The sequence below is a fragment of the Jatropha curcas genome, chromosome 6, assembly GCF_041381405.1.
Source record: "Jatropha curcas cultivar XTBG-Jc1 chromosome 6, XTBG_Jcur_1.0, whole genome shotgun sequence".
In the NCBI taxonomy this organism is placed as follows: domain Eukaryota; kingdom Viridiplantae; phylum Streptophyta; class Magnoliopsida; order Malpighiales; family Euphorbiaceae; genus Jatropha; species Jatropha curcas.
The window spans coordinates 2,356,405-2,380,149 of record NC_143156.1 but is presented as its reverse complement, the minus strand read 5'-3'; the positions used below and the strand labels follow the sequence as shown (position 1 = coordinate 2,380,149).

At 32.6% G+C, this 23,745-nt stretch overlaps 2 protein-coding genes and 1 pseudogene across 3 annotated transcripts; all 3 read right to left on the bottom strand.

Moving 5' to 3' along the window:
- Positions 1-2,538: 2,538 nt before the first annotated feature.
- LOC119370213 (disease resistance protein Roq1-like) lies at positions 2,539-5,536 on the bottom strand. The gene is made up of 5 exons (XM_089722666.1): positions 4,853-5,536; positions 4,259-4,311; positions 3,394-3,933; positions 2,709-3,346; positions 2,539-2,621 (listed from the first exon to the last, which is right to left on the bottom strand). The coding sequence occupies exons 1-4, from the start codon at positions 5,534-5,536 to the stop codon at positions 2,932-2,934; spliced, it is 1,692 nt and encodes a 563-aa protein (XP_089578792.1). The 3' UTR covers positions 2,539-2,621; positions 2,709-2,931.
- A 1,726-nt stretch (positions 5,537-7,262) lies between these two features.
- On the bottom strand, positions 7,263-12,683 carry LOC105633400 (disease resistance-like protein DSC1). Its single transcript, XM_089723465.1, has 5 exons — positions 12,109-12,683; positions 10,715-11,831; positions 10,266-10,550; positions 8,293-9,312; positions 7,263-7,974 (listed from the first exon to the last, which is right to left on the bottom strand). The coding sequence occupies exons 1-5, from the start codon at positions 12,681-12,683 to the stop codon at positions 7,552-7,554; spliced, it is 3,420 nt and encodes a 1,139-aa protein (XP_089579591.1). The 3' UTR covers positions 7,263-7,551.
- Positions 12,684-17,783: 5,100 nt separating this feature from the next.
- LOC149495244 (disease resistance protein RML1A-like) lies at positions 17,784-23,293 on the bottom strand (annotated as a pseudogene). The gene is made up of 6 exons (XR_016321246.1): positions 22,669-23,293; positions 21,257-22,391; positions 20,821-21,122; positions 20,592-20,616; positions 19,727-20,536; positions 17,784-19,401 (listed from the first exon to the last, which is right to left on the bottom strand). The product of XR_016321246.1 is annotated as a disease resistance protein RML1A-like (transcript).
- Between the last annotated feature and the right edge of the window lie 452 nt (positions 23,294-23,745).

Sequence of the window (23,745 nt, the reverse complement as noted above, 5' to 3'; positions counted from 1 at the left end):
AAGTTTTAATTTTGGTTATAGTGGTAGTTGGTTTTGGATTATATAGAGACATGGTCAATTGATGATGTCGACTACGATTTTCAAAGAGATAGAATGTAGCTGTAGCTGTGGTTTTTGAGAAGGATAGCTTTTTTGGGAATTTTCAAAGAGATAGCTGTGGTTGTGGTTTATACCAAACAATCTTTTTCACCTTTAACAACGAGATACATTTTTTAACTAAAAGAAAAGAAACAAAAAGATACAAACTTCGACTAAATTGCACATATGCAACATGCATGTGCCTCTCCCACGCGTCTTAGCCTGGGCTCCACTGACGTGTCTCCCATTAGTGTTTGGGAAGGGTTGCGTATGCCCTATGGAGTGCCTTAAATCATGAGGTTTGACTATTGGATAGAAGTCTATTCAAGAAGTATGTGGGTTACATTTATTTTTAACTTTTTCCTCCTAAGCAGCAGCATAGAATGAGATATTTGAAGTCTATTTGAGAGTGGTTTTGTGGTTTTATAAAGCCTGAGTTGTGGCGTGCTACTGGGCGGACTATATGACGGCGGCGAAGTCTACTTATAGCTTTCCCAAATAGTAGAGACTGAGGAGGAGTAAATGGGTCCTTGTTCATTGGCATTGTGAAGGAAAATGAGAAGGAACAATCTGCACAAACCAAGTCATTTGTTAGATCTTTATCTTTTGATAAATATTTTTTCTTGGAATAATTTCAAGCCTCCAAACCTTCACAGTTCCCAAGAAGGCGGGACCATCTTCTCGCAGTGGATCGAGTAAAATTGGGCTAATTTGTGGTGGTGGGAGGAGGAAGACCATGAACAAAGGTGTAGAGAAAGAAAGCTTAAGGGCATCATTTCTCATTTTAAAATAATTTTCTTAGTTCTCTCTTACTTTTTTTTTATCTTTTTAACGGAAAACGCTTATATTTTTATTAAGAGACGTTCCTTATCCGTGTAATGGAGCTTTAAACCGGTTTTGAATATATAGAGTAGTAAAAATTTAAACGGATTTAGATACGAATATTTAAATGAATATTTAAATGAATTTGAAACGGATATAAATAGTAAAATTTTAAATAAATACAGATGCAGATAGCTTAAAATTTACAGATATCAGCCCGGCTTCCATCCCACTCTTCCCAAATTCAACAAAAACGCCCACTGATTCTCTTTTTCTTCCATTTATTTGATCTCTTCCATTTATTTGATCTGGAAGTAGAACCACCTTAATTAGTAAAAACTAGATTTACATATATAAGTACTGAAAAGGCATTTTAATTAAGCCCCCTAATTTATTGAATTTTCTCTATTAAGCCTAGCTCTTAACTTTTGGTGTGCCCGTTGTGGCATTGTCAAGAAGCAATTCACTCAAGGGTATTTTAGCCATAAAAATATTTTCTCTCTCATTGGACTGCATTTTAGTGCATTAACTCACTGTTAAACAATAAAAAATTGACAGTAGTACTTAAGAGTATGTAATAATTTATTTTCAAAAAAAAACTAAGGGTCGACTAATGTATTTAATCAAATATAAGAACGTAATAGTAACTTTTCCTGTCATTAATTTTGAGATGAAATGTAAATTAATTTTGATTTTATTATAATTTAAGAGAGTTACTTGATTATTTAATCCCAATACAAAAACCTTAAACGATTTATATTTCAAAACGTATTTCTCCATTGTTTTAGAATCTTTAAACTCACTCAATTAGCAACTGAACTCGTTTGTTTTTCCACTCTGTCTGTTTAACTATTATCATACGATATTTACTCAACATTTCTTTTTAGAAGAAATCAAACTAGAAAATTCATTTAGAGGAAACTGAATACAGATATGAGGTTCAGTTCAATATGTTTCTATATTTTTGTATAAAAAATTTATATTAAACTACTTATATAATGAATAAAAAAAATATCATCTTGATTTAAAATTTTTTATCGAGTTGACGGAGCCTAATACTTGTGCTATAAGCGATCGCTTGATCCATTTAGTGGCTAATCGTGGTCATTGTTCGATTCCATAGCTTTTCTATAAATCTGATCTGATCACCTTCAAATTTCTTTTTTTACTAGAGAAAAAAAATCTACACTTCTTTCTGCATAATCATCCAAATAACAAAATACCCTAGACAAAATCACCATAACGGTGACAACAATAACTCAGAACTAAATCTGATAACAAAATCCTAAAATATGGACAACAATAAATCTCAATATTTTGATAACAATAACTTAAATCTGTATCAAGAAATATAATCCGAGTATTATTTGAAAAAAATAAAAAAAAATGGAAAAGGGGTAGCCACCGGTGTTATGTTGATTCTATTGGTTTTATGTTGGTTTTCTTTCTTAGTTTTCCGTTCTTCATTCTTTTTTTTTTTTTTTCCTGTCACAATTGAATTTGATTTTCCTGGTATAATTTAACCAATTTTCAGAGTCTACTTCAAAAGGAAGCAAACACCTCGAGGGTCTAATATGAATTACGCACAAAAAGTTCAAACCAGCAAAATCAAGACACAAGGATGAGAGTAAATAATTACAAGCGTTTAGGCACCAACACAGCATGATTAAAGATCTTCCACCATCTGCAACGAGCCATTAGGATCCATTGCTAATGAACAACTACAAAAAAATAGGAATAAATTAGCAATTATGAAAGTAATTAAGCAAAATGCCAAAAAGAAAACACAAAATTAGAAATTTCTTTACCTAATGTCATTTTCAGTTTCATAGCCACATCCATTTTGGCTTACTAATTATAATTTTGGCCTTGATTTCTTCTTCCAAAATTCAGTGTTCCACAATCATCCTTCTCTGGTTATTCACGAATCCCGATACCATCCTTCTTTGTTTTAATCATTTCTAGTTTCGAAATCAACCGTGTCCTATATTGTTTCCAAGATATAGGATGAACACCACACTTAATCATCCCCTAGCTAACTTGAACATATTTGGCTGTGTTGTAATCATAGTCTTCAATAGCAAACTGGAATGAAGCCTGAGTGAAACGCTCACAGTTGAGAGTTTTGTACAAAAGGAACACATGTTTTGAATCTAACTCCTTACTCATTAGCTCAATCTCTGGAAAATGAAAGTCATAGATCTTCCCAGATTTTGCAAGACATGTTATCGAACTTCTATGAGAATTAAGAAGTTGGGGATCAATAACAGCACAAAAACAGAAACCCAAAATATCTTCCCTCTCCAGCTTGAATGAAAGATGACATTCACTTGTCCAATATCTCATCCTTGGCAGCACTTCCACCCAAGGGATATATAATCTAAACTTCTGCAACATGAAAATAAATTTGATAAATATTATGAAAATAAATAGTTCATCAAAGAGAAAATAGTCCATCGATTTTATTATGTCTACCTTTCCATTAATTGTAACATTAGAGAAAAGAAACATACCTTCTTGTTTAGACATCCAGACAGAGCAGTTTCCATAATTTTGAGACATACATCTTTCCCCAATTTGATGCAATTAAGAAAATCAAGATATTCACCATGCTTCACATAAATATACTCTACAAATGCTTCTTCATCTTGATCTTTTAGGGAAAGGAAAGGATATGATATAAATTCTAAGGAGGTGCAATTGGATGCAACAAGAGACATTAACCATGGAAGCTCTGGCAAATTTCTTAGCTTCTTGCAATCACTCAAATCAAGTACTTTCAACTCAGAAAGTTGTTTGATGCTTGCAGGTATGGTTTCAAAACTGTTTCCATCTAAATGTAACTCTTCCAACGAAAGTAATGACCCAATACTCTTCGGAATTTCTGATAGACCACACTTATTCAGATAAAGTTGCCATAGGCAATTCAAACCGGACAAAGGAGGCAATTTCGTCAAACCTTCACATCCCTTACAAAATAAATATTGCAATTTGCTTAATTGATTGATAGAAGGTGGTAATGTTTTTATGCCACTTCATCCCAAATATAATTCCTCAAGGTTTGGGGGCTTCAAATGAATCTGAAACTCTAATCAAGTACATAAGAGCCTCTGAGGTCCACGACTTTCAAATTTCCAAGAGACTGTAATAGAAAGAGCTAGAATATGAATGATTAAAATTTAATGTTTAATTTATATTTGTTATGGAAAAGAAATAATAATTTTCACTCTCATCAAATCAATTTTATAAAATTTAACTCAATTATACCCCATCTTATTATGTTACACTTGAAGTTCATTTACACCAAATAGAAAAGTATTAAACTTTAGGAAATATAGCTAAACTTTTAAAAACGTACCTTATTATCTCCATCCCACAGTTGTTTGAGCTGGCTGCTAGGCAAGTGAAGTTCTACAAGATTATTTGGGCAAAACTTCAATGGCAAAGATTTCAAAGGGTAAAAATACCAAGATAAATATCATAGTTGTTCCGGAAGAAAATCAAGGCCATGGGGAAGGATATTTCTCACTAAGCTGTAATGATCATACATATAGAGGAATCTAAGATTAGCCATCCTCATGAAAGCTGTGGAACTTATAGATTCAACCTTAGACATGACAAATAAAATGCACTCAATCTTTTCAGTTCCTTGATAAACAAACAACAAATGAGAAATGAATATCTATGCATATGTATCAAAAAGAAGGGGTAATTCAGCACAAAATATTAAAAATAAATGCTATTGGAATCATCTCTAACTTTAATTTTGTGGAGTGGTAAGTTCAAAATTAATTAAACTCAAATAAATAAAACATTTAACTATAGCTATCAGGAGAGTTACACTCCTTGCAAAATTCAAATATAAAAAGAAAAAAAAAAAAAAGTAGCAAAGTTTGCTTTCCTCATTGACAATCTCCTTTCTCATTTGTTGCAGTAAGTTATGCATAGATACTGTAAAGTCTAAAATGTCTATGAGAGATTTATCAACAAGACTCCTTATTCCACTTCTCGCCCTTATTCCACTTCTCGCAAAGAAACCAAAACTTTCTAATAATTTTTCAACTTCACTGATATGTCTTCCTCGAAACAAACATGCAATATTAAGAAATATGCGTTGCTCATCACTATCTAACCTTTCATAACTTACTTTTAGAATATCTTGAATTCTCTTGTTCGGGATGCTTTTCAATATGAGCAACAGGCTCTCCCAATATTCTGTCTCCTTCCCATAAAGACTAGAGCCTAAAACTTTTAGTGCTAATGGATTACCTTGAGCATAACTTATCACCTGCTGGGATAGCTCAACATATCCGTCTTTAGGTTCATTTTGATGGAAAGCGTGCAAGCTAAAGAGTTGAAGAGATTCCTGATTACTTAATCCCTTAACCTGATAAATATGTTCTTCATGGCAAACATTTTGAAGTACTTGTCTATCTGTACTAGTTATAATGATTCTACTTCCCTTACGGTACAAACTACAGTTTCCAGCTAAAAGATCTAAATCGTTTGCATCATCAACGTCATCAAGAACAATAAGAACTTTCTTCCGTTGCAGCCTTCTCATAATCCAGTCATCTAAAACTAAAAGAGGTGCGCCTATTTTTAAATTTTCGTCTCCCAGTAGTGAACCAATCATTTTATCCCGTAAAACAATTGTTGTTTCCTTTCGTATCAGTTCCTTCACATTTGAAACAAAGTAGTGGGCATCAAATTTAGCCTTGATTTCGGTAAATATTGACTATCTGAATCTGTTACAGGAACTTATTCTAGTTGATTGTGGTATATCAGAAATTCCAGAGAGCATTGGATCATTAGTTTCATTAAAAGAGTTATATTTGGATGGAAACGGTTTCGAAAGCATTCCTGCAAGTATCAAACAACTTTCTAACTTAGTTATCCTTAGCTTGGATGATTGTCTGAGGCTTAGATATTTGCCAGAGATTCCAATCTTATTTTCGTTTTCTGCATCAAATTGCACCTCTTTAGAATTCGTATCATGTCCATTCTTTTCCCATGAAGATGAAGATGGATTTCTGTATGTATGTCTTAACTTTATTAACTGCATCAAATTGGGAGAAAATGTAGGTATTGAAATTATAGAAATCGTATTGTCACCACATTCAAACATAGAGGTATGGTTCCTTTCTCTAATGTTCCCTCTAGTTTGAAACAGCTTTGAGAGTCCTAACTTAAGTGTTAATTTGACTGTATTTTTCCCAATTTTATTTTCATGGGGCAGGTGTTCAGAATATGTATCCTTGGGATGGAAGTGCCGCAAAGTATGAGATATCAGACAAGTGGATCTCATCTTTCATTCGAGCTGGAGAGGGATGATGATATTTTGGGTTTCTGCTTTTGCGCTGTTATTGATCCCCAACTTCTTCATTCTCATGATCAAGGTTCCATTAAATGTTTTGATGAATTCGAAGATAAATCTGGAAAGATCCATGACTTTTATTTTTTCAGGTATGCTGTTGATGCCTAAGTTAGATTCAAAACATGTGCTCCTTTGGTACAAATCTTTCGACTGTGAAGAGCATTTCACTCGGGCCTCGTTCCACTTTGCTATTAGTAAGAGTTATGAACCAAGTTATAATAGGGAACCGATGATTAAGTGTAGTGTTCATCCTGTATCTCGGGAACAACATAGGACACCAAAACAAGAAATGATTCAAACCAATAAGGATGGTAATGGAGAGCCCCAGACAAGGAAACGGTCGGCGAATGCTGAATTTTGGGATAAGAATTCAAGACCAAGACTTTGATTAAAGGAATTTCTAGTTTCTTGTGTTTCTCTTTGGGATTTTGATTAACTAAACTTCGGTTTTTAATTCAAGTCTTTGGTTTCTAAGTTTCTGGAGTTGTACGTTGGCATTGTATCTTAAGGGCTTGTTGCAGTTGGCGGAAGATCTTGAATCATGTTTGTAGTTATCCAAAATATATGCTTGTAATTATTTGCTAGTTTGGAGTTTTGGAGGGAAGTATGGATTGATCTCTAAAAGATGTTTGCTTCATTTCAATTGATATTTAAAACAAATTTTGTAAATTGGTTCAATTATATCAGCAACTCACATAAATATTTTCTTTGGATCTTTGATGCTATATCAGCCTATCAAAAAAAAAAAAAAAAAAAAAAAGAAAAAAAGCCCATCAAGTCTATCACTCTTTCTTTTTGTTTATTTATTTATACGAGTTTCAATACATAGAATAACATTATGAACTATATAATGTAATACCCTCTTTAATTCATTAAATTATAAAAAATTTTATAATCGTTAACTTTTTATGAAATTAAATTAAAATTTAAAAATATTCTTATATTTAAAAATATTTCTTTGATAATATAGAATCTAGATATATAATTAACCAAAAATAAGAATCTCAATTCTTTACAATTAAACTAATACAATTAGATGACATTTAAAAATCTTTTCATTATAAATGTATTGTATCTGCTGCTCGTGACTTGGCGCAAGCTTGCTCGTCAAGACGGGTGATTAAGGTTGGAAGTTAACAATTATATAAATGACAAATGCATAAGTTATCTGAGTCTTTGTCTTGAATTCTTCTCCCATGATTCAACGTTCGCCGACTGTACTGTATCCTTGTCTGGTTCTCCCTGATACCATCCTTCTTGGTTTTAATCATTCCTTATTTCGGCTTCCTATATTCTTCCCGATATATAGGATGAATGCCACAATTGATCACCCTCCCACTAGTGCCACCAGATTTTCCGAAATGTTCAAGATGGAATGAGACTTGAGTGAAATTCTGGTCATGATCAAAAGATTTATACCCAAGGAACACATGTTTTGAATCTAACTTAGGAAGCCCTAAATATAGCAAATAAAAGTCACAGTCATACTTGTACATCTTTCCAGATTTATCTTGGAAGTTCATAGAACCTCTAATGTTATATCTATCTAAATCAAAATCTTGGAAATCTATAACAACAGCAAAATAAAAACCCAACATACGATCAAACCTTTTCAACTGAACTGAACAATAAGACCCACTTGTTCGATATTTGATACTTTGCGGCACTTCCACCCCAGGGATACATAAGTATAAATCCTGCTCCATGAAAATATATTTTGTTAAAGAATATCATAATTAATTAACGATAGAGCTGAATTTAAATAGCTGATGAAAGATTAAATGGATAATCTAAACACAAATTTTAAAAAACGCCCATAATAACTATTGAAATCTTTTCGTAATATTTTTTTTATGGTAAGGAATTCTTTATTAAATTTTAAAAAACGCCTATAATAACCCAAATTAAAATAATTAAAATATATATTCCATTGATGTTTATCATCGAAAATCTTAAATAACATTTTTTTAATTAGGACTTCTTTAATAATTTAATATTAGAGAAAGGAAACGTACGTTCTGGCCTTGATGTGCTGAGAACAGGGCTTCCGTAATTTGAAGACGTACATTATCACCCAATTTGATGCAGTTACCAAAATTAAGTTGAATGCACCGACGGCCATATGCTGTTTCTGCTTTGGGAAAGGACGAAAATGATACAAATTCTAAAGAGGTGCAATTTGATGCAAAAAAAAACCTTGTGCCTGGAAGCGCTGGCAAATATCTAAGCCTCTTACAATCATCCAACCTAAGAGTGACCAAGTTAGAAAGTTGTTTGATGCTTGCAGGAATGCTTTCGAAATCGTTTCCATCTAAATATAACTCTATCAATGAAACTAATGATCCAATACTCTCTGGAATTTCTGATATGCCACAGTTACCGAGATAAAGCTTCTGTATTCTATTCAAACCGGACAACGAAGAAGGCCATACCGTCAAACCTTTACATCCCTCAAAATATAAACATTTCAATCGGCTCAATTGATTGAAAGTGGATGGTAATGTTTTTATGCCACTTCCTGTTGCGTTAAGTGCCTTCAGAGATTTTAAATCTCCGAAGTTATTTGGCAATCTGTTGAATTTCAAACCTGTAACATCAATGCGTTCAAGAGATTGTAACTGGCCAATGCAGTCTGGAAGATTTTCAAGCTTTGTACACTCCCTTAACGATAATGCAACAAGTTGAGAGCAATGTCCAATTGATGAAGGCAATTGTTTTATTGCAGTTTTACTTAAATTTAAATCTCTTAAATTGCAAGGAAGCTCTGGACATTCTTCAAGTTTACTGCAATCTTTAAGATTAAGAATCTCAAGACTTTCTAACTGAAGGAAGCTTGGCAAACTGCGAATACTTACACAGTGCTCTAAGTGTAGCCGAGCAAACTTGCTTGAATATTTAAGAGATGAAGGAATCTCAATGAAACTTCTACAACTTGACAAACATAATTCCTCAAGGTTTGGGGCTTGAAATGGGTCCGAAATTCTCAATAAAGACAGAGAGCTGCGGAGGTTCATAACTTTCAAACTTTTAAAAGGCTGTAATAAAAAGAGCAAGAATATGAATTATTAAAATTTCATGTTTTACATATATTTGTTATTTATCAAAAAAAAAAAAAAAAAAAAAATTCACTACTTATCCAATGGTGGCTACTGGCTAGCAGGGGCCATGGCTCCCATGTCTCAAAAATTTTATCTTATATATATATTCTTTAAGAAAATGATCGATGTGGAATGTAGCTTGGTGGAAAATCTCTTGATTGTTTACCTTGTAACCAAGTTTGAGATCTTGGTACAAGCATAATTTATATTTTTAGTATTCTTATTATTTATTTTAAATTTACAATAACCTAAGCATAAAACCAAATACTCACAAAATAATTATTTTATAATTCAAAATTAGTTATTTACTTATTTGTTTATTTAATCAAATAATACAAAAAATAAATTCTAAAAATTGTATTTTAATATAATTGTCTGTACAAATACCAAAATTAAAATAAGCCAATTTAAAGTATGGAGATTAATAAATTTATGTTTAGATAGTTTCTATTTGTTGTTGCTATAAGGGTAAAAAATTAACACATCATATATTGATTGACCAAAATTTTTATTACTCATCGCTAATATTTAGAATTTAAGACGAAATTAAAAAGTCTCATTTAATTCAAAGATTTGACCTGTAACTATATGAAGACCAATTTGGAAAAAATGTATTGGACATAAAACAATTGTAAATGATTCATTAAGAAAATTTTAAATTCTATTTCCTCAGAAATGCATTTAAGAATAAGCATTAGTTTAATGATTAAAGCATATTATTTCTTTTTATGATATTCTTTTATGATCTCACTGGATATATTTTTGCCACTCTCATCAAACCATTTTTATAAATTTTAACTCAACTAAATACAAGTTATTATCAAACTACATCTTATTATGTTATAAGTTCATTTACACCAAATAGAAATATTAAAGTTTAGGAAGTATACCTTACTATCTCCATCCCACAGATGTTTGAGTTGGCTGCCAGGCAAGCGAAGTTGTACAAGGTTATTTGGGCAAAACTTCAACGGCAACGATTTCAAAGGGTAACCGTACCAACGTAAATATCTTAGCTCTTCTGGAAGAAAATCAAGTCCATCAGGCAAAATCCATTTGGAACCAGACATTCTGAGGAATCTAAGATTAGGCATCTTCATGAAACTTTTGGAACTTATCTCAATAGCTCCAGCATTCGACATTTTAAACGAAATGCACTCAATCTTATCAGTTCCCTGATAAATGAACAATAAATGAAAATAGGTAATTGAGTATAAAATATTAAAAAAAAAAAAGCTATTGGAATCATTACTAATTATGTGGAGCGGTAAGTTCAAATTTCAATTATTCAAATATAAAAAAACAACAAAAGAAAAATGTAGCAAATTTTGCTCCTTACTGTATTTGTTTTGAATACATGAGAAATGTCCTCAGGATTCCACAACCTACTACGTCCTCCAGGCTGTTTGCATTCCTCATTCACAATCTCCTCTCCCATTTGTTGGAGTAAGTTATGCATTTCTACTTTACGATCATATTTTCGAATGGCGATGAGAGATTTATCAATGAGACTCCTTATTCCACATCTCGCAAAGAAACCAAAACTTTCTATTATTTTTTCAAGCTTATTTTCATGTGTATCTCCTTTTCCAAAGAAACATGCAATATCCAGAAATATGATCTGCTCATTTCTATCTAACCCATCATAACTTATTTTTAGAACATCTTGAATTCTCTTGTTCGGGATGCTTTTCAATTTGAGCAACTGGCTCTCCCAGTACTCTTTCTCCTTGCCATAAAGGCTAGAACCTAAAACTTTTAGTGCTAATGGATTGCCTTGAGCATAACTTATCAGCTGCTCGGATAGCTCCGCATATCCTTCTTTCGGTTCATTTTGATGGAAAGCGTGCAAGCTAAAGAGTTGAAGAGCTTCCTCATCAATTAATCCCTCAACCAGATAAATATGTTCTTCATGGCAAACATTTCGAAGTACTTGTCTATCTGGACTAGTAATAATTATTCTACTTCCCTTACGGTACAAACTACAGTTTCTAGCTAAAAGATCCAAATCGTTTGAATCATCAACGTCATCAAAAACAATAAGAACTTTCTTACGTTGCAGCCTCCTCAAAATCCAGTCATCTAAAACTAAAAGAGGTGAGCCCATTTTCAAATTTTCCTCTCCCAATAGTGAACGAATGATTTTATCCTGTAAAACAATTGCTGTTTCCTTCCTTATCAGTTCCTTGACATTTGAAACAAAGCAGTGGGCATCAAATTTAGCCTTGATTTGGGAAAACACTATACCAGCAAGAGTTGTCTTTCCAATACCAGCCATTCCCCAAATTCCTATTATCCAATTTCTGTCATTTACATCAATATCCAATAACGATATTACTTCCTCGACACGCGAATCAATTCCAATTAACTTGTCATGGTAACTAGCATTTGATGGCATATGACTTAATATTTCCGAAACACGATTGACGATTCTTTGAACTAGCGTTTGGTCGTTTCTGATCACATATGAAAAACAAAAAGTAAGCCAAAACTTATATATTCTAGAATAGAATCAATTAAGTGTTTGGAAAAACTGGGTGGGTAAAACCCATGATTGAAGGAATATGAGAAAATGAAACAGAATTGTAACAAGAAAATAAAAATAAGTGAGAGTTCAAAGGAGTAGATATCGTGAATAAAAGCCATCTATTGTGTGCGCAAGATTGATCTATTATTGATGAATGGAAAATAAAAAGACATGGAAAAGTAAACAGGGGAAAATGATAACTTTACTTGATCTCATTCGAAACAAAAGCACTTAAGTCGTTGCTGATTGTCTTCAAAGCATGGCACCATCCACCCAGGTTGTGTGAACTATCGCTGTGATCTTTTAAAAGCCTAGCAAGTGCCCTTGCGAAAGGGCCTCTCAGCTCTTGAACATCAGTTGGATCTACACGGTAAAAAACTGGCAAAACTATTTGCCCCGACTTTTCTCTGCATTCATTTATCACAACAAGCTCGTCCAAGCACCATGGAGAATCTGCATAGTTTTTGGAGAATATGACAATTGAAATACATGATTCTTGAATTGTTTGCTTGAGGGCTGGTGTTATTTCAGTTCCTTTTTTAAGTTTTTCATCCTTGAAGGTATCGATTCCCTTTTCCTTCAAAGATTCAAAGAGAAAGGAGAGGAAACCGTCGCGGATGTCTTTGCCTCTGAAATTAATAAAAACTTCATAGTTATTTAGCTCGGAAGGGGTTTGCTGGGAAAAGGTTGAGGATGGAGAAGAAGCAGCATTGGTATTAATGATAAAAGAAGCGGTTCGCTGGGAAGAGGTTGAAGCAGAAGAAGAGAAAGAAGAACCCATAACGGAAAATTCAAATGATACAAGAAGCCGTAGAACGAGAGTTTTATATGTCAAAGTTGGTTGTGGTGTGCCCACTTAAATGGGACCCATATGTGCAAAAGAAAGAAAAAAAAAAAAAAAAGGAAAACGTGTTATTTGAAAAAGAAGAAAATTTGGCAAAAGTTGGCAATTTTTTTTTTGACAAAGTATGGAGACATGAATGAGTTATACACGACTCATTCACTGAACTGATTATAAAAGGAGGCAGACGAAGTTCATTTAAATACAACACAAATAGGGAGTGATAGCAATTGTGAGAAATAGCAATTGTAAGAGAGAAAAATAGAGATTATCCAAGAAGAAAAGTTAAACTTAATTCTTCGGGTATTCTTTTATAGAGGATTGTGAGTGTATGTAAACACTTTATTTATTTTTGTCTTATAAAAGATCTATGGTAGTCCGGAGACGTAGGCAAGATTGGCCGAACTCCGTTATCAAATTATGTGTTATTATTTTCTTTTGCTCCCTCATAAATCTGACTTATTGGGGATTTTGCGTAATTTTTTCCAACATTATAAAACGTAGAGGAGTGTATATAAAGCTAAACCATTTAGATTTAAGAGTCATCATCCCAGAAACTTCAAAGAAGATTTAAGAAAGTGAGTGAGTGGAAGTGGGAAAGAGAGAAAAGTGGGGCGATGCGAGAGTAAAGCAAAGAGAGACATTTTAGTGCGTGCGTGAGCGGATCTAATGTGCCGTGTTTGCCGCTTCGCTTGATTTGTATAATTAGAGTTTATTGCTCACTTGTAAAAGCTATTTCCATTGAATCCAATTGCTGATAAGTATAAAAAATCATAGTATAAATACCGAGGAAAATTGACCTCACAATCATAATTTAATAATTTTTTTAAATCATAATTATGTAACTCTTGGTCATAATTTGAAAATTTCAAGAAATATTTTAAGCATAAAAAATACTATATTATTAATTAATCTATTTAGTTACTCAAAAATCAAAGAATCCACCGTTAACGTCGTTAATATTTAGATAATCAAAATATAATCAATGTCCATTATCCATATTAAAACTATCATTTGAAATGATATATTGTATGATAAGTAACTTATTATATTAATTTACTTTAACAAATTAATAATTAATATATATACTTATCGGTCCCATAAATTTAACAGGCAAAAAAAAATATGGGGAATATTTTGGTATTTATACATGGAAGGAGGGAGGAAAAGGGGGAAGAAAGACACAATATGAACACCATCATTGCAGTAGTCAAAAAAGAAAATTGAAGGGAATATTTTCTAGTTATACATGGGAGGAGGAAGAAAGACGCAATGACTTAGGTTAACGACTTAGGTTACGTTTTGTTGTGGGGTGCCCATTCTGTGGGACCCACACATTGTTGAAAATAAAAAAGGAAACATGTGGGTCCTATGGGATCCATAAGCTTTGACAAAAGAAAGAAAAATAGAGAAGGAAATTCGGTCGACACGTTATATTTTCAGTGTACGCGTTACTCTTCTCTTATAAATAGAAGAGGATGCAATGCTTCAAAACACACACATCAGAAAAAAAGAAAAATAAAATTTAGGGAGAGAGAGTTATTTAGTTTTGGGAAGGGTTTCATAAAACTAGGGGAAAAAAATATTGAGAAAATTATTATAGGGTGTTTTTGGGAAACACTTTGAGTGCCACTATTTTTGTATTACTCTCTTTGAGTACCTACTATTTTTAATAGTGGAAGAGTTATTCAGAGTTTGTCTCGTGGACATAGCCCTAAACAGTTGAGGGTGAACCATGTAAATTTCTGTGTGTCACAATTTTGATTATTCCGTTGCGTTAATTTCCTCTTACTTTATTAAAAGGTTCCAACAAGTGGTATCAGAGGTGAGGCAAGTGGTACCTGAGGCCCAACAACTGGTATCAAAGCTGATGCCCAACAAGTGGTATCAGAGCTGATGCCCAACACGTTTATTTTCGGAAGATAAAATGTTTTCCTTTGAAAAATATTTTTCGAATAATTTTTTTTGTTGTTTGATTGCAATATTAAAAATCAGTTAAAAATATTAAAATTTTAATTCATAAGACCATAAAAATATTAATAATAATAATAGAAATTTCGTATTTTAAAAATTTTATTGTTAAATATGAGAAGAATGAAAAAAAAATAAATTATGAAAGTTGTCAGTGACCGATGGTGGGGGTCGACGGTATCCGCTAGTGATGAATAATAGCTATCAATGATTAATAAATTAAAAAATTATAAGGTTATAATAAGTTTGTTAATGTCCGGAAAATGTTTTACTTTTCATTTTTAATCAAAAATACATAAGCAAATTATGTATTTCATTTTTTTTCGTAAACTCTGTCTCCATTGACAAGACTTATGTGAGAGACATCGTCACATACAGGATCGGCATGAGAGTCGTCATTGGAAAATTGATTTCCTTTATATTCTTCTAATATTTCATTTATGTTTTTATCGTCTTTTTCTCCATTGGTATTGGCTGCGATTCTACGATTTTTTTTCTTATCGGAAATCTATCACTGCCATGAATGTTGTTTATGCTCTAAAGGAAAATAGGACTCTCGATTATACTTAAATTAATATTGATACAGTAAATATACACCGTTTTACTTGTTTTGATCAAATGTATTAATTGATGTGTGTGTGCACAGGTGTGTGTGTGTGTATATATATATATATATATATATATATATATATCAATCTGTTACTGTTTGGAGCAAAATTTGTATCATATGAAACTAAATAGTCGGGCTTGGCCATTTAAAATGATAGTTTTAATATGGATAATGGATAGTAATTATATTTTGATTATCTAAATATGAACAGTGAATTCTTTGATTTTTGAGCAAAAATGGTTAATTAATAATATAGTATTTTTTATGCTTGAAATACTTCTTGAAATTTTCAAATTATGACAGAGTTACATAATTATCTAATTGTGATTTAAAAAAATTATTAAATTATGATTGTTAGGTCAATTTTTATCAGTATTTTAACTTGATCAGCAATAAACTGTAATTATTCAGAGTTGGTCCCACGACGTAACATTAAACAAGGTGAACCATGTAAATTTCTGTGTGTCACATTTCTGCTGCGTAATTATTCTCGTAATTTTATTGCCGGCTCCTAACAAAATATATTCTCGTATCATTGGAATTCTCCGTTATGGGTTCTTCTTTCTCTTCTTCTGCTTCAATCTCTTCCCAGTGAACCCCTTCTTTTATCATTAATTCCATTGCTGCTTCTTCTCCTTCCTCAACCTCTTCCCAGATTGCCAAATAACTTAGGAGATTTAAAATCTCTGGGGGAACTCATTGCAACAAGAAGTGGCATACAAACATTACCATCTTCATTGTCTGGTTTGAATCTGTTACAGGAACTTATTCTAGTTGATTGTGGGATATCAGAAATTCCAGAGAGCACTGGATCATTAGTTTCATTAAAAGAGTTATATTTGGATGGAAAGGTTTTCGAAAGCATTCCTTGAAGCATCAAACAACTTTCTAACTTGGTTATCCTTAGCTTGAATGATTGTATGAGGCTTAGATATTTTCCAGAGATTTCAATCTTATTTTCTTTTTCTGCGTCAAATTGCACATGTCCATTCTTTCATTCGAACTGGAGAGGGATGATGATATTTTGGGTTTCTGCTTTTGTGCTCTTATTGATCCCCAACTTCTTCATTCTCATGATCAAGGTTCCATTAAATGTTTTGCGGAATTCGAAGATAAATCTGGAAAGATACATGACTTTTATTTTTCACGTAGGCTGTTGATGCCTAAGTTAGATTCAAAACATGTGCTCCTTTGGTACAAATCTTTCGACTGTGAAGAGCATTTCACTCGGGCCTCATTCCACTTTGCTATTAGTAATAGTTATGAACCTAGTTATAATAGGGAAGGGATGATTAAGTGTAGAGTTCATCCCGTATCTCGGGAACAATATAGGACACCAAAATAAGAAATGATTCAAACCAGTAAGGATGGTAATGGAGAGTCCCAGACAAGGAAACGGTCGGCGAATGCTGAATTTTGGGATAAGAATTCAAGACCAAGACTCTGATTAAAGGAATTTCTAGTTTCGTGCGTTTCTCTTTGGGATTTTGATTAACTAAACTTCGGTTTTTCATTCAAGTCTTTGGTTTCTAAGTTTCTGCAGTTGTATGTTGGCTTTGTATCTCAAGGGCTTGTTGCAGTTGGTGGAAGATCTTTAATCATGTTTGCAGTTATCCTAAATGCTTGCAATTATTTGCTAATTTGGAGTTTTGGAGGGAAGTATAGATTGATCTTTAAAAGATGTTTGCTTCATTTCAATTGCTCTTTAAAACAAATTTTGTAAATTGGTTCAATTATATCAGCAACTCACATAATATAATGTTAGAACCATTTTCTATCAATGATAATTTATTTTGTCCCCTCTGTGTTTTATTGTATTATTATTTTTCCGGTAATCAATTAATTAAAATTGAGGTAACAGTAGTCAATTAAAACTCATATTCTTTCGACCTTTTATGCTATATCAGCCTATCAAGTCTATTGTTTTTCTTTTCTTTTTATTTATTTATGTATTAGGAAGTTTCATAAATTAGAATGATACCCTCTTTAATTCATTAAATTATAAAAAATTTTATAATAAAACTGATAAAATCATACTTGATTAACTTTTTTATGAAATTAAATTAATTTTTAAAAATATTCTTACATTTAAAAATATTTCTTTGATAATATAGAATCTAAATAAATAATTAACCAAAAATAAGAATCTCAATTCTTTACAATTAAACTAATACAATTAGATGCCATTTAAAAATCTTTTCATCATAAATGTATTGTATCTGATGCAACTGACTTTACACAAGCTTTCTCGTCAAGACGGGTGATTAAGGTTGGAAGGTAACAATTAATTTGACTTTCCTATAATTTTTTTTTTTTGAAATTCTATTTTTCTAAGAAAATATATTTCCATAAAAAAAATTGAATTTCGGGAAAAAAGAGTTCATCTTACCTTATAATAGTTAAAATATTAAGTTTTATTTAATTTACTATATCTCAAAAAAAAAAAAACTAAATCAAACTATTAGGATAAAATTGCAAATTTTACAGTATGAAGGATCTTACATGCATTAGTTTGGGTCTACAAGATTATCAAAATCTAAGAAAAACTCATCACGCTCTACACATGCCTGTCCATCTTCATCTTCATCTTCCAGGAAAAGGAATGGACATGATACAAATTGTCAAGAGATGCAATTTGATGCAGAAAATATTCTTTAGAATGGAAGTTATGTCAAATTTCTTAGCCTCTTACAATCATTCAACTTAGAAAGTAGAATCATGCTTGGCGGTATGCTTTTGAAATCGTTTTCATCTAAATATAACTCTTCCAATGAAATTAATGACCCAATGCTCTCTGGAATTTCTGATATACCACACTTATTCAGATAAAATTTCCTTAGGCAATTCAAACCAGACAAAGGAGGCAATGTCATCAAACCTTTACATCCCTCGCAACATAAGAATTCCAATTTGCTCAATTGATTGATAGACGATGGTAATATTTTTATGCCACTTGCTTTTGCTTCACGCTCCATCCGCAATTTTAAATCTCCAAAATTATCTAGCAATCCGTTGAATTTCAAACAATCTGTAACATCAATGCCTTCAGGAGATTTTAACCCACAAATACTTTGTGGGGTGGAACTAGACTTCAAGAATTGGGATTAAGGATCAATATAAATATTTACGTGAGTTGCTGATAATATTGAACCAATTTACAAAATTTGTTTTAAAGATCAGTTGAAATGAAGCAAACCTCTTTTAAAGATCAATCTATACTTCCCTCCAAAACTCCAAACTAGCAAATAATGACAAGCATTTAGGATAACTGCAAACATGATTAAAGATATTCCACCAACTGCAACAAGCCCTTAAGATACAATGCCAACGTACAACTGCAGAAAATTAGAAATAGATTAGCTATTATGAGTGTTAATATCCAAGTAACAGCCAATAATAAGCTGATTCTCTCCACTACTGTGATGCTGTGAATTGAAAACTGAAGTCTACCAAAATCCCAAAGTAAAACACACGAAACTAGAAATTCCTTTACCTATTGTCAATTTCCATTTGCCATACAAATTGACCTTAATCAGATTCTTTGCCTCAATTTCTTCTCCTATAATTCAGCGTTCGCCACTTGTACTGTATCCTTATCTGGTTCTCCCTGATACCATCCTTCTTGGTTTTAATCATTCCTTATTTCAGCTTTCCTATATCTTCCCGATGTATAGGATGCATGCCACAAGTGATCGCCCTCCCAATACTGGCACCACCTTTTCTGGGATACTTTACAGAGAATTGATAAACATGGAATGAGACTCGAGTGAAATTCGGCTCATGATCAAAAGATTTGCACCTAAGGAACACATGTTTTGAATCTAATTTAGGAAGCCCAAAATATGGCAAATCAAAGTCACAGACATACTCATACATCTTTTCAGATTTATCTTGGAAGTTCGCATATCCTGTAATGCCATATTCATCCAAATCAAAATCTTGGAAATCAATAACAGCGGAAAAATAAAAACCCAAAACACGATCAGGCCTTTCCAACTGAAATGAAAGATGAGACCCACTTGTTCGATATTTCATAATTTGTGGCACTTCCACCACCCCAGGGATACATAATTGACACTGCTACTCCATGAAAATATACTTTGTTAAGGAATATCATAGTTAAATAACGATAGAGTTGAATTTAAATAGCTGATGAATGAGTAAATGGATAATTTAAACACAAATTTGAAAAAACGTCCATAACAACTATTGAAATCTTTTCGTGATATTTTTTTTATGGTAAGATGATATATAGTTCAATTTTATTATGTTTATCTCTTTTCCCTTGTCAAAGCATAAATTAATTAAGAAATTCACAAGTTAGGAAAATATTCCATTGATGTTTATCTTCGAAAATCTTAATTAACATTTTTTTTTAATAAGGACTTCTTTATTAATTTAATATTAGAGAAATGAAACATACGTGCTGGTCTGGGTGTGTTGAGAATGGGGCCTCCATAATCTGAAGACGTAATTTATCACCCAATTTGATGCAGTTACCAAAATTAAGATCAGTGTACCGAAAGTCATCTTCTGTTTCTGCTTTGGAAAAGGACGAAAATGATACGAATTCTAAAGAGGTGCAATTTGATGCAGAAATTGACCATGTGCATGGAAGCTCTGGCAAATATCTAAGCCTCTTACAATCATCCAACATAAGAGTCTCTAAGTTAGAAAGTTGTTTGATGCTTGCAGGAATGCTTTCGAAATCGTTTCCATCTAAATATAAATCTTTCAATGAAACTAATGATCCAATACTCTCTGGAATTTCTGATATACCACAGTTACCCAGATGAAGCGTCTGTAGGCTATTCAAACCGGACAACGGAGGCCATACCGTCAAACCATTACATCCTGCAAAGTATAAATATTCCAATCGGCTTAATTGATTGAAAGAGGATGGTAATGTTTTTATGCCACTTCCTGTTGCGTTAAGTGTCTTCAGAGATTTTAAATATCCAAAGTTATTTGGAAATGTGCTGAATTTCAAACCTCTAACATCAATGTGTTCAAGAGATTGTAACTGGCCAATGCAGTTTGGAAGATTTTGAAGCTTTGTACACCAGCTTAACGATAATACAACAAGTTGAGAGCAATGTCCAATTGATGAAGGCAATTGTTTTATTGCAGTTTTACTTAAATTTAAATCCCTTAAATTGCAAGGATGCTCTGGACATTCTTTAAGTTTACTGCAACCATGAAGATTGAGAATCTAAAGATTTTCTAACTGAAGGAAGCTTGGCAAACTGCTAATACTTTCACAGTACTCTAAGTGTAGCCGAGCAAGCTTGGCTGAATATTTAAGAGATGAAGGTATCTCAATGAAACGTCTACATCTTGACAAATATAATCCCTCAAGCTTTCGGGCTTGAAATGAGTCCGAAATTCTCAATAAAGACACAGAGGTATTGAGGTCCATCAATTTCAAACTTTTAAAAGGCTGTAATTCTCAATATGAATGATTAAAATTTAATGTTTAATTTAGTATAGCTAAACTTTAAAAAGTGCAGTACCTTACTATCTCCTTTCCACAGTTGTTTGAGCTGGCTGCTAGGCAAGCGAAGTTCTACAAGATTATTTGGGCAAAACTTCGACGGCAAAGATTCCAAAGGGTAAAAAAGCCAAGACAAATATCTTAGCTGTTCCCGAAGAAAGTTAAGGCCATCAGGCAAAATCCATTTGGAATCAGTGATTCTGAGGAATCTAAGATTAGGTATCTTCATGAAACTTTTGGAACTTATTTCAATAGATCCAGCAGTCAAAAAAGGAGGCGAAATGCAATCAATCTTATCAATTTCCTGGTAAAACGAACGACAAATTAAAAATGAATATATATATATATATATATATATAAAGGTATGAGTATAAAATATTTAAAAAGAAAAGCTATTGGAATCATCATTAATTACGTTGAGTGGTAAGTTCAAAAGTAGCAAATTTTGCTCCTTACTGTATTTGTTTTGAATACATGAGAAATGTCCTTAGGATTCCACAACCCACTACGTCCTCCAGGCTGTTTGCATTCCTCATTCACAATCTCCTTTCCCATTTGTTGTAGTAAGTTATGCATTTCTACTTTACGATCATATTTTCGAATGGCGATGAGAGATTTATCAATGAGACTCCTTATTCCACATCTTACAAAGAAACCAAAACTTTCTATTATTTTTTCAAGCTCATTTTAATGTGTATCTCCTTTTCCAAAGAAACATGCGATATCCAGAAATATGCTCTGCTCATTCCTATCTAACCCATCATAACCTAGTTTTAGAACATCTTGAATTCTCTTGTTCGGGATGCTTTTCAATTTTAGCAACTGGCTCTCCCAGTACTCTTTCTCCTTGCCATAAAGGCTAGAGCCTAAAACTTTTAGTGCTAATGGATTGCCTTGAGCATAACGTATCACCTCCTTGGATAGCAAAACATATCCTTCTTTCGGTTCATTTTGATGGAAAGCATGCAAGCTAAAGAGTTGAAGAGCTTCCTTATAAATTAATCCCTTAACCTGATAAATATGTTCTTCACGACAAACATTTTTAAGCACTTGTCTATCTGTACTAGTTATAATGATTCTACTTCCCTTACGGTACAAACTACTGTTTCCAGCTAAAAGATCTAAATCGTTTGAATCATCAATGTCATCAAAAACAATAAGAACTTTCTTTTTTTGCAGTCTTCTCATAATCCAATCATCTAATACTAAAAGTGGTAAGCCTATTTTGAAATATTCGTCTCCCAATAGTGAACGAATGATTTTATCCCGTAAAACAATTGCTGTTTCCTTCCTTATTTGTTCCTTGACATTTGAAACAAAGCAGTGGGCATCAAATTTAGCCTTGATTTGGGAAAACACTATACCGGCAAGAGTTGTCTTTCCAATACCAGCCATTCCCGAAATTCCTATTGTCCAATTTCTGTCATTTACATCAATATCCAATAACGATATTACTCCCTCGACACGTGAATGAATTCCAACTAACTTGTCATGGTAACTAGCATTTGATGGCATATGACTTAACATCTCTGAAACACGATTGACGATTCTTTGAACTAGCATTTGGTCATTTCTGATCACATATGAAAAATAAAAAGTAAGCCAAAACTTATATATTCTAGAATAGAATAAATTAAGTGTTTGGAAGAACTGGGTGGGTAAAACCCATGATTGAAGGAATAGAAGAAAATGAAACAGAATTTTAACAAGAAAATAAAAATAAGTGAGAGTTCAAAGGAGTAGATATCGTGACTAGAAGCCATCTATCGTGTGCGCAAGATTGATCTATTATTGATGAATAGAAAATAAAAAGACATGGAAAAGTAAATAAGGGAAAATGATAACTTTACTTGATCTCATTCGAAACAAAAGCACTTAAGTCGTTGCTGATTGTCTTCAGAGCATGGCAGCATCCACCCAGGTTATGTGAGCTATCGCTGTGATCTTTTAAAAGCCTAGCAAGTGCCCTTGCGAAAGGGCCTCTCAGCTCTTGAACATCAGTTGGATCTACACGGTAAAAAACTGGCAAAACTATTTGCCCCGACTTTTCTCTGCATTCATTTATCACAACAAGCTCGTCCAAGCACCATGGAGAATCTGCATAGTTTTTGGAGAATATGACAATTGAAATACATGATTCTTGAATTGTTTGCTTGAGGGCTGGTGTTATTTCAGTTCCTTTTTGAAGGTTTTCGTCCTTGAAGGTATCGATTCCTTTTTCCTTCAAAGATTCAAAGAGAAAGGAGAGAAAACCGTCGCGGATGTCTTTGCCTCTGAAATTAATAAAAACTTCATAGTTATTTAGCTCGGAATGGGTTTGCTGGGAAGAGGTTGAGGAAGGTGAAGAAGCAGCATTGGTATTAATGATAAAAGAAGGGGTTCGCTGGGAAGAGGTTGAAGCAGAAGAAGAGAAAGAAGAACCCATAATGGAGAATTCCAATGATACAAGAAGCCGCAGAAGGCGAGTTTTATAAAATGTAGAAGAGTATATATATATATATATATATATATATATAAAGCTTAACCATTGAGATTTGAGAATCATCATCACAGAAACTTCAAAGAAGCTTTAGGAAAGTGAGTGAGTGGAAGTAGGAAAGAGAGAAAAGTGAGGCGATGGAGAGTCAAGCAAAAAAGAGAGTCAACTGAATCCAATTGCTGATAAGTATAAAAATCATAGTATAAGTACTGAGGAAAATTCACCTCACAATCATAATCTAATAATTTTTTTTAAATCATAATTAGATAATTATGTAACTCTTTGTTATAATTTGAAATTTTCAAAAAATATTTCAAACATAAAAAAATACTATATTATTAATTAATCTATTTAATTGCTCAAAAATCAAAGAATCCATAGTTAATGTTATTAATGTCTCAAAAATCAAAGAATCCATAGTTAATGTTATTAATGTTTAAATAATCAA